At 41.7% G+C, this 17,260-nt stretch overlaps 1 protein-coding gene across 3 annotated transcripts in view; it reads right to left on the bottom strand.

The window, feature by feature from the left end:
* Positions 1 to 16,168, bottom strand: part of LHFPL3 (LHFPL tetraspan subfamily member 3) — a 616,531-nt gene extending 600,363 nt beyond the window's left edge. For 2 of the 3 annotated variants that reach the window (XM_070787247.1, XM_070787246.1), the window contains exon 1: positions 15,544 to 16,168. In XM_070787247.1, coding sequence (XP_070643348.1) covers positions 15,544 to 15,982 — 439 coding nt within the window. In that variant the 5' untranslated portion in view covers positions 15,983 to 16,168. The remainder of the gene's footprint in view (positions 1 to 15,543) is intronic. The other variant, XM_019958641.2, reaches the window with a different exon arrangement.
* Between the last annotated feature and the right edge of the window lie 1,092 nt (positions 16,169 to 17,260).

Below are 17,260 nucleotides of genomic sequence, written 5' to 3'. Positions count from 1 at the left end.
TAATTCAATAATCCTAAGAGCACAGCTCCACGCCCAAGGTCGGGGCAGAGGCCGAGAGGGGCTACCCTGTGTCTGAGGTTAGTGGCTGCATGGGGGGCAAGAGGGCCGAGAGGAGCTACTCCTCATTCAAGGTCAGGAGAGGCGGCCGTGAGGAGATACCCCTCGTCCAAGGTAAGGAGCAGCGGCTGCGCTTTGCTGGAGCAGCCGTGAAGATACCCTATGTCCAAGGTAAGAGAAACCCAAGTGAGATGGTAGGTGTTGCGAGAGGGCATCAGAGGACAGACACACTGAAACCATAATCACAGAAAACTGGCCAATCTGATCACATGGACCACAGCCTTGTCTAACTCAATGAAACTAAGCCATGCCATATGGGGCCACCCAAGACTGATGGGTCATGGTGGAGAGGTCTGACAGAATGTGGTCCACTGGAGAAGGGAATGGCAAACCACTTCAGTATTTTTGCCTTGAGAACCCCATGAACAGTATGAAAAGGCAAAATGATAGGATACTGAAAGAGGAACTCCCCAGGTTGGTAGGTGCCCAATATGCTACTGGAGATCAGTGGAGAAATAACTCCAGAAAGAATGAAGGGATGGAGCCAAAGCAAAAACAACACCCAGTTGTGGATGTGACTGGTGATAGAAACAAGGTCTGATGCTGTAAAGAGCAATATTGCATAAGAACCTGGAATGTTAGGTCCATGAATCAAGGCAAATTGGAAGTGGTCAAACAGGAGATGGCAAGAGTGAACATCGACATTCTAGGATTCAGCAAACTAAAATGGACTGGAATGAGTGAATTTAACTCAGATGACCATTATATCTACTACTGTGGGCAGGATTCCTTAGAAGAAATGGAGTAGCTGTCATGGTCAACAAAAGAGTCCAAAATGCAGTACTTAGATGCAATCTCAAAAATGACAGAATGATTTCTGTTCGTTTCCAAGGCAAACCATTCAACATCACATTAATCCAAGTCTATGCTCCAATCAGTAACACTGAAGAAGTTGAAGTTGAATGGTTCTATGAAGACCAACAAGGCCTTTTAGAACTAATACCCAAAAAAGATGTCCTTTTCATTATAGGGGACTGGAATGCAAAAGTAGGAAGTCAAGAAACACCTGGAGTAACAGGCAAATTTGGCCTTGGAGTACAGAATAAGCAGGGCAAAGGCTAATAGAGTTTTGCCAAGAGAACCCACTGGTCATAGCAAACACCCTCTTCCAACAACACAAGAGAAGACTCTACACATGGACATCACCAGATGGTCAATACCGAAATCAGATTGACTATATTCTTTGCAGCCAAAGATAGAGAAGCTCTATACAGTCAACAAAAACAAGACCAAAAGCTGACTGTGGCTCAGATCATGAACTCCTTATTGCCAAATTCACACTTAAATTGAAGAAAGTAGGGAAAACCACTAGACCATTCAGGTATGACCTAAATCAAATTCCTTATAATTATACAGTGGAAGTGAGAAATAGATTTAAGGGACTAGATCTGATAGACAGTGCCTGATGAACTATGGTTGGAGGTTCGTGACATTGTACAGGAGACAGGGATCAACCATCCCCGCGGAAAAGAAATGCAAAAAAGCAAAATGCCTGTCTGAAGCCTTACAAATAGCTGTGAAAAGAAGGAAGAGAAAAGCAAAGGAGAAAAGGAAAGACATAAGCATCTGAATGCAGAGTTCCAAAGAATAGCAAGGAGAGATAAGAAAGCCTTCCTCAGCGCTCAATGCAAACAAATAGAGGAAAACAACAGAATGGGAAAGACTAGCGATCTCTTCAAGAAAATCAGAGATACCAAGGGCACATTTCATGCAAAGATGGGCTCGATAAAGGACAGAAATGGTATGGACCTAACAGAAGCAGAAGATATTAAGAAGAGGTGGCAAGAATACACAGAAGAACTGTACAAAAAAGAGCTTCACAACCAAGATAATCATGATGGTGTGATCACTCACCTAGAGCCAGACATACTGGAATGTGAACTCAAGTGGGCCTTAGAAAGCATCAGTACGAACAAAGCTAGTGGAGGTGATGGAATTCCAGTTGAGCTATTTCAAATCTTGAAAGATAATGCTGTGAAAGTGCTGCATTCAATATGCCAGCAAATTTGGAAAACTCAGCAGAGGCCACAGGACTGGAAAAGGTCAGTTTTCATTCCAATTCCAAAGAAAGGCAATGCCAAAGAATGCTCAAACTACTGCACGATTGCACTCATCTCACACGCTAGTAAAGTAACGCTCAAAATTCTCCAAGCCAGGCTTCAGCAATACGTGAACCGTAAACTTCCAGATGTTAAAGCTGGTTTTAGAAAAGGCAGAGAAACCAGAGATCAAATTGCCAACATCTGCTTGATCACTGAAAAAGCAAGAGAGTTCCAGAAAAACATCTATTTCTGCTTTATTGACTATGCCAAAGCCTTTGACTATGTAGATCACAACAAACTGTGGAACATTCTGAAAGAGATGGGAATACCAGACCACCTGACCTGCCTCTTGAGAAACCTATATGCAGGTCAGGAAGCAACAGTTAGAACTGGACGTGGAACCGCAGACTGGTTCCAAATAGGAAAAGGAGTACGTCAAGGCTGTATATTGTCACCCTGCTTATTTAACTTCTATGCAGAGTACATCATGAGAAACTCTGGGCTGGAAGAAGCACAAGCTGGAATCAAGATTGCTGGGAGAAATATCAATAACCTCAGATATGCAGATGACATCACCCTTATGGCAGAAAGTGAAGAGGAACTAAAGAGCCTCTTGATGAAAGTGAAAGAGGAGAGTGAAAAAGTTGGCTTAAAGCTCAACATTCAGAAAACTAAGATCACGGTAGTCCCATCACTTCATGGGAAATAGATGGGGAAACAGCGGAAACAGTGTCAGGCTTTATTTTTTGGGGGGCTCCAAAATCACTGCAGATGGTGATTGCAGCCATGAAATTAAAAGACACTTACTCCTTGGAAGGAAAGTTATGACCAACCTAGATAGCATATTGAAAAGCAGAGACATTATTTTGCCAACAAAGGTCCATCTAGTCAAGGCTATGGTTGTTCCAGTGGTCATATATGGATATGAGAGTTGGTCTGTGAAGAAAACTGAGTGCCAAAGAATTGATGCTTTTGAATTGTGGTGTTGGTGAAGACTTTTGAGAGTCCCTTGGACTGCAGGGAGGTCCAATCCGTCTATCCTAAAGGCGATCAGTCCTGGGTGTTCATTGGAAGGACTGATGCTGAAGCTGAAACTCCAATACTTTGGCCACCTGATGCGAAGAGTTGACTCATTTGAAAATACCCTGAAGCTGGGAAAGATTGAAGGCAGGAGAAGTAGGGGACGACAGAGGATGAGATGGCTGGATGGCATCACCGACTCAATCAACATGAGTTTGAGTAGACTCCAGGAGTTGGTGATGGGCAGGGAGGCCTGGTGTTCTGCGATTCATGGGGTTGCAAAGAGTCGGACACAACTGAGTGACTGAACTGAACTGAACAGAAGAACACAGCGCTGTGCTATGTGATTTTACTTAAAGTCCCATTATATTGAGGAAATCTAACTCTAGACATTTATCACCTATAATTGTTTCCTACTTGCTTTCTCTTCTAATTTCACCCTGTCTTTGATGGTTTTCCTAATATTTAATTTATTGGTAAAGGTAGCAACACTTGGTTAGCAGATGACATGCTTTTAATGTCCATAAAACCTGCAATCTCTGTGTATCCCAAATACAATTAATGTAAACTTTAGAAAAATAATATCAAGAAAATGAAAAAATCAAGAGTAGTTAGACGACTTGCCCCAAATAATCCAGCCAATAAACCATCAAGTCAAACTATAAATCTACACCCAGTTCCCTAATGCCTCCTGAAGCTGCCTAAGTCTATTTTTACCCTTTTTGGAACTATGTCTGTGACCTGGTAATCCTGTCTACCGTCACCACCTTTATCATCACCATCAATAAACAAATCTACTAAGAACATTTCTACATTTGATGCAGGGCAGAAATGGATGTCACAGAGCCAGCAATGCCACCACTCCTACAGGAATTCACACTCTAATAATAGCGAGGAGATCAGAGGTACAACCAAGGGGATATAATGGGTAAAGAACCACCCAGGCTCTACGTTATGAAAATGAATAGGACGAGGAGTACCTCATCTCACCTAAGCATGCTTGAAGAGAGAACCCTGATAAACATGTACTAGATATTTCCCTGTAAATACCAGCTCCTTTTCTTCATGTTGATACAAAATGTTGCAAATGCATACTGAAGATTTAAGTTAAGCAAACGAACATTTAAGTTAGGAGGCAAAGAAAGTGATAGAAAAGGCACTGCACTGGAAAGCAGATGTGTTCGTTTCAACTCTATCAAGGTAAAATTTTGCCAAGACAACTTATCTCAGCCTCAGAGGCAAAATATTCTGTTGGATAGGGGGAGAATCTGATTTTGGCTCAAGCCATTTACTGGCTTTGTGACCCTGAACAATTTTTAACCTTCACTTTTTTCATATACAAAATGGATAAAATAATTCTAACCTTGTAGGTTTACTGTAAAGGTTAAATATACTAACTAAATTAAAAGATACTTGCTCCTCGGAAGAAAAGTTATGACCTACCTAGACAGCATATTAAAAAGCAGAGACATTACTTTGCCAACAAAGGTCCGTCTACTCAAGGCTATGGTTTTTCCAGTAGTCATGTATGGATGTGAGAGTTGGACTATGAACAAAGCTGAGCACTGAAGAATTGATGCTTTTGAACTGTGGTGTTGGAGAAGACTCTTGAGAGTCCCTTGGACTGCAAGGAGATCCAACCAGTCCATTCTAAAGGAGATCAGTCCTGGGTGTTCATTGGAAGGACTGATGTTGAAGCTGAAACTCTAACACTTTGGCCACCTGATGTGAAGAACTGACTCATTTGAAAAACCCTGATGCTGGGAAAGATTGAGGGCAGGAGGAGAAGGGGACGACAGAGGATGAGATGGTTGGATGGCATCACCGACTCAATGAACATGAGTTTGGGTAAACTCTGGGAGTTGGTGATGGACAGGGAGGCCTGGCATGCTGCGGTTCATGGGATCACAAAGAGTCAGAAACGACTGAGCAACTAAACTGAACTGAACTGAAATATACTAAGGTCTTTGCAAATAGTAGTTGCTTAATAGTATTTACAGTTTTATCTCTTTACTGAGAAAATGAGGAGACTACTAAATAATTTTTATATCCCTCCAATTTTTAAAAGCCTATATTCTTACCCGGAGAGTCCCAGGGACAGAGGAGCCATGCAGGCTACATTTCATAGGATCACAAAGAGTCAAACACGACTGAAGCGATTTAGCATGCACACACACATGAGTCTATATCTACTTGGCACTGGGTTAAGTACACTTGTTTAAATGTTTGCTTTAACAGATTGTTGCTTAATAACCATGTCATTTTTATAGCATGAAAGGCCAATCAAATCACATCTAGAAAAAATAATTCTTATTTTCAATCAACCCACAATCCAACTGGGGTATATTAGCATTAAGTCATTAGTGGAAGTGAGATAAGAAAAATGTCTCAAATTGCTTAGATTAAGTATATTTTACCTAATCTATCCTCTAGTGAAAAATCACCTATGAATTGGTGCAAACCTTTCACAATTTTCCAAACAAGAAATAATTATTTTTCTAAATTCACACTATATCATCTTTTCTCTGGAATAGTATCTTTCATACATTTTGACTACAACCCATTGCAATCTAGTCCACACACACATATGCAAATATTTTTAAAAATAAAAAAGAAATAAAGGTTTCACAAACTATCTGCATTGCATTCACATTTTCTATTCTTTTTTAATTTAAGGATTAATGCTGATCATTATCTACTAAACTGATACCATGACCCATCGAAGGGTCACCAGCCACCATCTGTAAAACACTACAGTACAGCAATTCTTTCTCTATGAAGATTATTTAAAAACGTCAACTAGTCAGTACTACTTCTTGTCCAGTCAGCTGCTTAAAACATGTACATTCAGTTAAAAAATATGTCACACATAGATCACAATATTGCTGGTCATTAACAACTGGAATTTAGACAACTTCGATTAATCTAGCTTATAACTATATTATGTTCTTAAAATGCTCTAGAAATATATTTACCCTAAATGCTCACTATAAGTTCCCTTTTCTCACTAAAGGCATTCAGTTCAGTTCAGTTCAGTCACTCAGTTGTGTCCGACTCTTTGCTACCCCATGAATCGCAGCATGCCAGGCCTCCCTGTCCTTCATCAACTCCCGGAGTTCACTCAAACTCATCTCCTTTGAATCAGTGATGCCATCCAACCATCTCATCCCCTGTCGTCCCCTACTTCTCCTGCCTTCAATCTTTCCCAGCATCAGGGTCTTTTCAAATGAGTCAGTTCTTCACATCAGGTGGCAAAAGTATTGGGAGTTTCAGCTTCAACATCAGTCCTTCCAATGAACACCCAGAACTGATCTCCTTTAGGATGGACTGGTTGGATCTCCTTGCAGTCCAAGGGACTCTCAAGAGTCTTCTCCAACATCACAGTTCAAAAGCATCAATTCTTCTGCACTCAGCTTTCTTCACAGTCCAACTCTCACATCCATACATGACCACTGGAAAAACCATAGCCTTGACTAGATGGACTTTTGTTGGCAAAGTAATGTCTCTGCTTTTGAATATGCTATCTAGGTTGGTCATAACTTTCCTTCCAAGGAGTAAGTGTCTTAATTTCATGGCTGCAGTCACTATCTGCAGTGATTTTTGGAACCCCAAAAAATAAAATCAGCCACTATTTCCCCATCTACTTGCCATGAAGTGATGGGACCGGATGCCGTGATCTTAGTTTTCTGAATGTTGAGCTTTAAGCCAACTTTTTCACTCTCCTCTTTCACTTTCATCAAGAGGCTCTTTAGTTCTTCTTCTAAAGGCATTACAGATATCAATTTAGCTTCACAATCTGTAACTAGAATTTCAAAGAGAAACTGTAGGAATGCTCTTTATCAAAATTTACAATGACTTTTTCTTTCTTAGGTTATTTTAGTTCTCCATGTTTGCATCTATCATACAAGAAGTTCTATCATCTTTCTTTGTATACCTTTATCCCAGAATCTATGGCAACTTCTTATGGGGAAAAAGGGGGTGTAATCATAATTTCTCTTTCTTGATAATTGGGATTAGCTCTCAGTTTTGGACTGTAACACATAATCCAGCTCTCTGCTTGTCCTGTGTCAATATATTTTTAAGCTATGGATAATATCAAATTAGCCATGAAATCAAAAGGCGCTTACTCCTTGGAAGGAAAGTTATGACCAACCTAGATAGCATATTCAAAAGCAGAGACATTATTTTGCCAACAAAGGTTTGTCTAGTCAAGGCTATAGTTTTTCCTGTGGTCATTTATGGATGTGAGAGTTGGACTGTGAAGAAGGCTGAGCACTGAAGAATTGATGCTTTTGAAGTGTGGTGTTGGAGAAGACTCTTGAGAGTCCCTTGGACTGCAAGGAGATCCAACCAGTCCATTCTGAAGGAGATCAGCCCTGGGATTTCTTTGGAAGGAATGATGCTAAAGCTGAAACTCCAGTACTTTGGCCACCTCATGCGAAGAGTTGACTCATTAGAAAAGACTCTGTAGCTGGGAGGGATTGGGGTCAAGAGGAGAAGGGGACGACAGAGGATGAGATAGCTGGATGGCATCACTGACTCGACGGACGTGAGTCTGAGTGAACTCTGGGAGTTGGTGATGGACAGGGAAGCCTGGCGTGCTGCAATTCATGGGGTCGCAAAGAGTCGGACACAACTGAGCGACTGATCTGATCTGATCTGATCTGAATATCAAATTCAACAGGCTTTTGATGTTATCAAGTTTCACAGGCTTTCAGCCTTGAATTTCTATGTCTTCTCTCTTCGTATTTCATTTATTTTTGCTGTCACTCTTCTACATCCCAGTCATTCTTCATTCTGGATGTATTTGCCTATGTTTCAAATACTGAGCCTTCTGTCAATGATGATACACATTTCCCATTCTGATTTTTACAATTTCTCTCATGACACCAAAAATACCATGCAGCACACCCTGCCCCAGGAGTTCCCAGACACTTGAGTAAATGGGTTTATGATACATTCTATACTAAATCCAAAGCTGAGTTCCCTTGCGACTCCTGTCTGCCATGATTTTCTAATGTGAAAATTTTTCTTATTAAGTTCTTTCTTAGTTAAGTTCTTCATGTATGCCTTTGAGCTAAGGCCTTTTTTTCTGATCTACAACTATTTATCTTTCATTTTACTACCTTTCACTACTCTTCGACTAGCCCTTTCATCGATAAGTCATAATCTCAAAATTTCATGCAATTAGACTAATTTCACACAGCCTATCATTTAGGATCTTTTCTCCTACTAAGAACACATATACAGTCCCTACACTGCTGGACACCTAGTTTCATTAGGAAAGATAGCAGAATCCAGGCACAAGAGACCCATTCTGGTAACTCTATGTCAGCAACTCTATTTCAAAAAGGTTTGCTATTTTCTTTCATTGTGCTCAATAGTAATTAGATATGGTTCATGTCTATATTGATCAAAAAAGTATTTATCTTTCTCTTGCAAGCTACTCATTCTTCTGTTTTATTTTAGTAGAAGCAATGAGAAATGTGCTCAAGATTACACTTAGGACAATTTAACAAGGATAGTGCTGTGATCCTGTGCAGTACATGTGTCACAGAATTGTAATCATAATTTGAGAGCTGTATGATAATAGTTGCATAAACATGTAGGATGCTGGGGGAGGATGGTTTGCTTATTTCTTTTCTTGAAATGCCCCGGTGACTTTTCATAACAGCTTTATGTTTAAATCACCAAATAACTTATCTACTATTTGCCATGTGAACCAGCCTCTTAGCTTTCTGTTGTCGGTAATATCTTCTTGTTATTATTAAGAATAAAGGTCAGTTTCTTAGTCTTTCCTCATATCAAATAAAAACTCCAGTTGACTCATTATAAGGAAAAAAATCACATTAATGAAAGTTTGTGTTGACCCTCAAAGTTCATATATATTATGGAAATTATACTTTAAAACTTTCCCAATTATCATGCTATTAAGCCCCCCAATTAAAATTCTCCTGGAGAGTTCTTTGCTTCATGCCAGTGTGAGATGAAGTTCTCTCTACTCCTGTCCCCATGGTTTATCTCCTCACACCACACACAGAAGGGCACTGAGCCACAGGCTGCAACTACAGCTATATGCTCTGCTAGGTTTGGGTCTGTTTGTTTTCATCTAAAATTTTGCTCACTTTGAAAAGTCTCTAAAGTAAAGATATAAAATGTAATACACTGGCCTGGCAATATGGATTCTTTTTACTGCATGATATCGTCACACCAAACATAAGCACCAATCACTAAAAATTCATTTTCATATTAATCATCTGATACAATGTTCTAGTTATGTATGTATACATATTTATTATTTATAAAAAATATATAAGCACCTTTTTAACATTTTGACAATGGAAAAAAGCTTTTACATGTACATGTAGCCTCACACCAAAGAAAATACCTAATAAGATATGATATGGGTTATATAGGGCCCATTATTTCTCACAAATATTTGCTTAAAATCTCACAGTTATAAAAATTCATTTGATATTCACATTACTTATTTTCCAACATCTCTTCAATTCTCACACTACATAAAAGCAAAGAAAAAAAGTTTCAAAATTCTCATTTAAAATCATTTTCTTGTAAGTTTGGCTTGGCAGATCGAAAATTCTTGTAAGTGAAATATGTTGTTAGAAAATGAAAACCACCTTTCCTGAGGGTACACATTCTTCTCTGCATCTGGGGGAATATTTGAAATGCTCTAGCGGAGGAAAACCCCTCCTCAGGGCCATTCCAGAACTCTGAACTTTGGATGGATTAGCATCTCTAAGAGGCAAGACCTTACTTTGTCATATGCTCTGCTACTGCTGCTGCTGCTAAGTCACGTCCGTCGTGTTCGACTCTGTGCGACCCCATAGACGGCAGCCCACCAGGCTCCCCTGTCCCTGGGATTCTCCAGGCAAGAATACTGGAGTGGGTTGCCATTTCCTTCTCCAATGCATGAAAGTGAAAAGTGAAAGTGAAGTCACTCAGTCGTGTCCAACTCTTTGCGACCCCATGGACTGTAGCCCACCAGGCTCCTCTGTCCATAGGATTTTCCAGGGAAGAGTGGAGTGGGTTGCCATTGCCTTCTCCTGTCATATGCTCAGCACCAGCCAAATGGTGAAACCTGGTGACTGTTCTGAACTTGAATAAATCCTGACCTTGTCTATTCAGAGGTCCGCCATCAAGCTCTGCACATGCTGGGCCACACAGCTGAGTAGGCCTGCATATCCCAGAAGAGCACATCTACAATGATGCCCAAAATTATGAAAGGAAAGCTTGGAAGACATACCCTCTTCTCCTGTGCTGACTGCTCCTACAGGCGTGTAAGGAAATCCAATATGGAACTCTTATGAAAGAGAGTAAGTCTTTCATAAGTCCCCTCTTATGAAGGAAAGTCTAACCTTTTGATTCTTACATAAAACCTCTATTTTTAATAACATGATATTTTTTCATGAGAAACTAAAAGGTAAGGGGAAATTTGCTGGATCCTAATATATAATTGATTGTATCCCAGCATTGTAATAAAGATCATTACCTATGCATCAGAAAAACCCTTGATTTAGGAATAAGCTCATCATAAATTAGGCCATCAAAAAATTCTGGAAGAATTCCTTTAGTGCAGTTACTGCTGGGGTCACAAATCCAAGAGAAAAATGAGTATCATGGCTTTCAAAGTATATGGTATTATTCACTTCACAACTTGGCATGTGGCACATTTTAAGTAACTTCCTTTTTTTTCCATTCTTCATGCCATTAATCATTCATTTTTTAATTCATTAACTCAACAAAAATGAATACCTATTATGTGCTATACATATACATACTACTGTGTGACAAGATACAGCAGTAATAATAACATAAGAACAGTAACCCTACCTATTGGCTCAGCTGGTAAAGAAACCGCCTGCAATGAGGGAGACGTGGGTTCAAGCCCTGGGTTGGGAAGATCCCCTGGAGAAGGGAAAGGCTACCCACTCCAGTATACTGGCCTAGAGAATTCCATGGACTACAGTCCATGGGGTCGCAAGGAGTTGGACACAGCTGAGCGACTTTCACTTTCCCTATGTACTGAACACTGTTCTCCTATACACCTTGGCTTATTTAATCCTTGCAGCAATCTCCTGAGGTAAGTACAATTATATGCTCACCTTGCAGATGAGCAACTGAAGTACAGAAAGGTTAATTCCCTAGGTCATATAGTGAATGAATACCAGAGCAAGGGTTCACATCCACCTCTTTTTACTCCAGTGTCCATGATCTTGACCACTATGATATATGAGAAAAGGACATGGGTTTGTAGAACTTTCAATGTACTGGAAAAGACAGACATTAAACAAATAAACACATTTGTAATCCCAAATGCTGATAAGATATACAAGAAAAGAGCACAGTGTCTTGAGATAGGATGGCATAACAATGCCAAGGCTCTTCCTGCTGCCTAAGAAGTATGATAATTACCTATGGTGATTCTCAACTCACCAAAACAGCAAAGGTATAAAACTGAAGAATGCAAGCTGATTAAAAAGACCTGGGGAAAAACTAAGACTGGGAAGCTGGGGAAGGTAAGTAAGCAATTCAGTCTTCAATCCTTGCCATACTTGCTATACAATCAAGGCTCACTATCTTGGAGGCCCTTCTTGTTGGTACAATTCAGAATGACTAGCGACAGGGATCTGGTGAATGCAACTCCCCCCCTTCCCATCTTACCCCTCCCAAATACCGAAATCCAATCAGGATTAGGTGCTCCTTCTTCCCAGGTGAAACCAAGACCCTCCTCATCTGCTATAATCCACCAAAGTTTATGGTAGATGTCTAAAAATTTCAAATTCTGCCTCAATGCTTTAGCTTATTAAAAAAAAAAAAAAGATGGAGAAGGAAGGAAATAGCAACCCACTCCAGTATTCTTGCCTGTAAAATTCCATGGACAGAAGAGCCTGGCAGGCTGCAGTCCATGGGGTCACACATGCAGGAGAGGGGCTGGAGGGAGATGGGTTGGGAGCAATAAACAGAGGAAGAACTAAAAAGGAAAAGAAAAAGAAAGATCTCATTGGCTTGTAATTGGTAAAACTTGCATTTCTGAAAATAAGATAATGGCTTATAGTCAACAAAACAAAAAATCTCCACCTTTATGAGACTTGGCTATTAACAGACTTGGAAACAGAGACTGAAATACTGATTTGAAAACAAAAACATGAAATCAGAGAATCACGCTCCCAGGAAGACAAAATCCCCTTTCCATTCAGATTACAAAAAAAAAAAAAAAGATCTGGACTTTATTGCCCTTCTTGCCAATTACAGATCTACCTCTTTTATTAGTAGAGAAATTAAAAAAAAAAAAGAAAGAAACATCTCTCTTCTCAAGAAATTTCCTTGTGGATTTGGGGAATTTTTCACCTCTAATTGTTATTATTTATTTTACACATTATTTTTATGTCTTCACTCTTTATGTTAGGCACAGTCCCTAAGTATAGGATTACATCTTGAAGAAGTGTGACATATCAGCTCCTAAGTCTGTAGTTTCACTCCACTGAGGTTAATGATGATTCAGAGGGGAGAGGGAGAGGGAGAGGGCAGGTGTTCATAATAGCACCATTAATTATGGTCGTTTCACACATCTAGGTAGAAAGCAACATCATTTTCAGGTCCAATAAATTAAGTATGTTTTCTAGTTCATTGTTCAGAATCATAAAAGAATAATTCTTGATGTTGTATTGCCACAAGAAAGTCTTCTGCTTTCATCTTAGTGTATTATTTCATATGGGATATTATAGTCTACCTGGCTCTGATTTATGAGGTTACTATATTAAAATGCTTAGATAACTAAATACACAACTTAATAATTTGACTTCCAATGAAGGTTAAACAGTCTCTGATAAGCAAATGGCACATTAAGTCTCATCTTTAATAGTTAGCAAATTACACTTGAGAGAACTAGGTAAATTATAAGAAGGCTTCTTAATATCAAAGAGGAACAGTCTAAAGGTGAGAAACTAAACTTTGACAGTAATTTACAATTATGTCAACTATATTGTTAGTATTGAGACTTTTGTAAAAAACCTGAAAAGGACATTAAATGTGACTTTCTTCAGAAATACCTTCTTTATCCCATCTTTTAAAAAATCTGTGAATACAACTGATTTTAACTCTTAATATAATTGACTTTGAGTCATAATCAATTCTTTAACTAATATAGTTCATTAATAAATAAAATTATGTCCTTCGGTGGTTTACCTAGAAATAAAATACCATATAAACGGCAAATAAGTGCCAAGAACTTAAGGATCTGGATTTATCTGAAAATGAAGTAAACATCCTTATAGCTTCATCAGTACAAAGGTTATCATCACATTTTACACTGATATATGGGAAACAGGATAGCATACTAATGTCAAATTTCTGAAAACATGACATCACATTTCACTACTGCAGAATAAATGATTTTTTTTTTTTTTTTTGTATTCTCTTCCAGGAAGAGAAAAGAAAAAAACATCATAATAGTTGCAATTTGTATTAACTTCAAAGCTGGGAATTCTTTCCCAGAGATAGTTTACTTTCTTTCCTTTTTAAAACAACAATGTCAGCTTAGACACAAAATCTCATAAAAGTAAAACATCTTGTAATATGTTGAGAAATCACCCACAAATCACTTTCAGACCTTTGAAAAAACAATCTAATTTGAATCACCAGTCTAAATAGGTCATTTAACTTAGAAAAATTAAAATTAGAAAAAGAATTGACCCTGTATAGCTAAAGCATCTGCATCCTCAATGTCCTGCTGTCTTCAAAGTCAAACCAGAGCTAAGTGTCAAGAACAACAATAATATATTAATTTATTCCTAATCTCAAAGTTAGTCTGCTCTTGAGATGGCCATAAAAGACATTATATAGAAAAATCATGGGGAGGGATGCTTGAAGAAGTTGAGAGTGGAAGTACAGAAGAAAAGCAGAAAACTCTATATTTAAGAATAACAGTGTATGTATATGCGGGGCCGGGTCTCTACTAGTGAGACCCCCTTTCAAATGCATATGTTCACATTCTACGGCAAATGGAAATCAGCTGCAGCACACTTAACACAAAGCAAATAACTTCCAAACAAGTTTATTCTCCCACAAGCTTCTCCTATAGTTAACTAGCAGCATAAGATCATGAACCTTAATGCTCTTGTCTGGCACCCTTCAGAACTTAATCAGCCTGTAACATTCTGGTAAACACAGGTATCAAAGCCCTACTCCCTAGAAAACCTTCCCAGGCATAGGAAAAACTACAAAATCTTAAAGGTAACGCCTTTGAAGAAGGAGAACAATAAACTAAAACACAAATGAGAATGTGGCTGCCTGAGATATCCTCTGCTTTTCCAACCAGATCATCCATAACATCAAAAGGACCCCCACCATACTGGAACAAGAAGGTGTCAAGTGTTGGAGGATGGAGTCTACCTTTAGAAGGCAGGGCATCGAAGGTGGCTAGCAGAAAGGGAATCTCTGCTGGAGGCAAGAGAAAGGAGTCAGTTTCAGGACTCTCCAGAGCCACCAGGAAATGCACCCTCCGTCTCTTTTGGGGTTAAAAGTAACTCGGATGCTCAGAAAAAGTACTTTCACATTCTCCAACTAGCAACAATCTATCATCCATAGTCAGAGTGATCAGAGACACCAAAGAAACAAGCTTTCCTCTGTGTCCATCTTCCTAAAGCCACTTCCTCAAAACTGAGATCTTGAGAAATCTTGATTCCCTCAAGATTTCTGTTTAAAGATGGAATGGAAGGACCTTTGCTCTGACAAGGAAGCAAACAGAAGACTTGACATTGGGGAATTACAAAGGAACATCCTACGGTACAGTTTTCTTAAACGGGTAAATCCAAAAACAGAATTCGGGTTTATTCACCTCCAGACTGATGATAAAAATTTTATAACTTCCTGGGACAGAGAGAAACAACTTCACTCCAGCCCCCAACCCTAATCACGCTCAGAAAGCAATGACTTAAACAGTCCTAGAGAGGGACTGAGCAGGCTGACCCTCCTTCCACTACAATCGCTCCAAATCCGCTTTTCGCCTGTCAGCCCCTCTAGTTTCTCTGCTCGCGCCTTAAGCGGCCGCTTCCTCTCCCCACCTCGAGTTCTTAGCGGACTCGGCCCAGCAACCGCCCTGCCCCTGACGTGTCCCTCTGGGTGGCGTCCCCCGCACTTGGGAGGTTCTCGAAAGCCCCAGTCTAGGCGCTGATGGTGAGGCTGAGGAACCCTGGGGGTTCCAGCCTCCCAGGGCTCCCGCCAGAGCGGATTAAGTTGCTCGGCCCCCAGAGGCGCGCACTGCCCGCGTCGGTCCCACTCCCGCCCCTCCCGGGCTCCCGCGCCCCGGGTCCCCCAGCCTCCGCTGAGGTGAGCGCGCACTCACCGGAGGTGAGCTGCATCCAGGCACAGATCTTGTACACCGTAGCCGTGTTGCAGAAGAAGAAGAGGGTAAAGCAAATGATGCAGGCAATGATGAGCATCATGGAGAGGCCGATGAAAAAGGAGGCGGCTTTGAAGGCGCCCGAGGGCAGCGTGGAGAAGTCCGTGAAGCTGCCCCTGCAGGTCAGCTCCCGGGAGAAGCCGTTGCCGATGCAGTAGTGGAAGAGCCCGAAATAGCCAGCTTGCGGGGTGTCCACGCCGTCGCCGATCCAGTAGGGCTGGATGAAGCACACCACGTTGACGATGGCAAAGCAGATGGTGAAGATGGCCCACAGCACGCCGATGGCCCGCGAGTTCCGCACATAGTTGGTGTGGTACAGCTTGGCAGCCTCCTGAGCCGGGAGCATCGCGGCGGCGGCGGCAGCGGCGGCGGCTCCGGGCATTCTCCCCCTCCTCCTCCTCCTCCTCCTTGTCCTCCGCCTCCCCCCCGCCTCTCCGCGCTCAGGAGACACACTCACCGAGCCGCGCGAGCTGCAACTCCCCTGCCTCCTCCTCAGCCCAGTAGCGCCAGTTTCAGAGTCTGCATCCTCGCTCCCGGAAGGAGGGCGGGGGAGCGCCGAGCACCCCTCCGGATCGCCTGGCACAGCCTCCCGGCCCCCCTCCCTCCCTCCCTTCTGGCCGGGGCTCCAGCCCTCCTCACCGCCCTCCGCCCCTCTTCCCGCCGCCGCCGATGCAGCTGCAGCAGCTGAAGGCGGCAAATCCAGCGCGCGGCGTCGCGGCGCGCGAGCTCCGGCGCCCCTCCAGCCTTCCACCCCTCGGCGACCCTGGGACGCCCCTCGAGTGCCGGGCGTGGGCCAGGGAAGCTGGCCTTGAGTTGCAGATGGGGGAACCTTAGAAGAGGGTGGGAGCACCCACAGGGATCCCCGAGGCGATCCCAGGATCCCGGTTGGGGTTGGGGGCCGGGCGCCGAAGACTGATTTTGGAAGCCTTTCAAGCACCGCACAGCAACGTGCTTCGACCTCTGCATCTTTTCAGGCGTACGAGGGGCAACGTGGCAGGTGAAGGCGAGAGAGGCCGAAGGAAAAGTGACGTGCTGCCCCAAGAGAATACCTGGTGACAACCACAGGAAGACTGCCCCTGGCTAACTCCTCGACGGGGTGGAGACAAGTTGGGCAGGAGCCTGGCAGACAATAACGTAAAAGACACACCTCATGAGTAGTCTCATACCAGCTAAGCTGGACTTACTTCTTCTTGGCATTCCCATTCCCTCCGCCCCCACTGGGTCAGACGAACCAACGCTTATACTTTCCTTTAAGTAAGGTCGCTTCCCCCCATAAATTCTGCCATAAATGGGGCCTGTGGGGCATAGAAGTGACTGTGTCACCGAAATGTATAGTTTTTCTCAAAACATTGGTTATTTTGGCCAGTGTTCTACTTCTTATACAAATATTCATTGGCACATATTTTGTGCCCAGGCACTAGGCTGCGTGCTAAGGATACAAAGCCACAGCAGATGGTTGTCTTCTTTCCCTGTCCAGGTATTTCTTCCTCCCCCTCAACTAACCAGAAAGTTGTTTTCAGAGTAATTTCCTCTGAATTATCCATGTATAATCCCTTACATTTTCATGTGGCATTACTGTTATACACCCCTACTTGGTGCTGTTTCCTTAGCTTAATGTTTTTCCTTTCCAGACTTTCTATTGCTCTTTTAACAGTCCCTG

The sequence above is a fragment of the Bos indicus genome, chromosome 4 (assembly GCF_029378745.1).
Source record: "Bos indicus isolate NIAB-ARS_2022 breed Sahiwal x Tharparkar chromosome 4, NIAB-ARS_B.indTharparkar_mat_pri_1.0, whole genome shotgun sequence".
Lineage (NCBI taxonomy): Eukaryota > Metazoa > Chordata > Mammalia > Artiodactyla > Bovidae > Bos > Bos indicus.
This window is presented reverse-complemented; position numbering and strand designations above follow the sequence as displayed.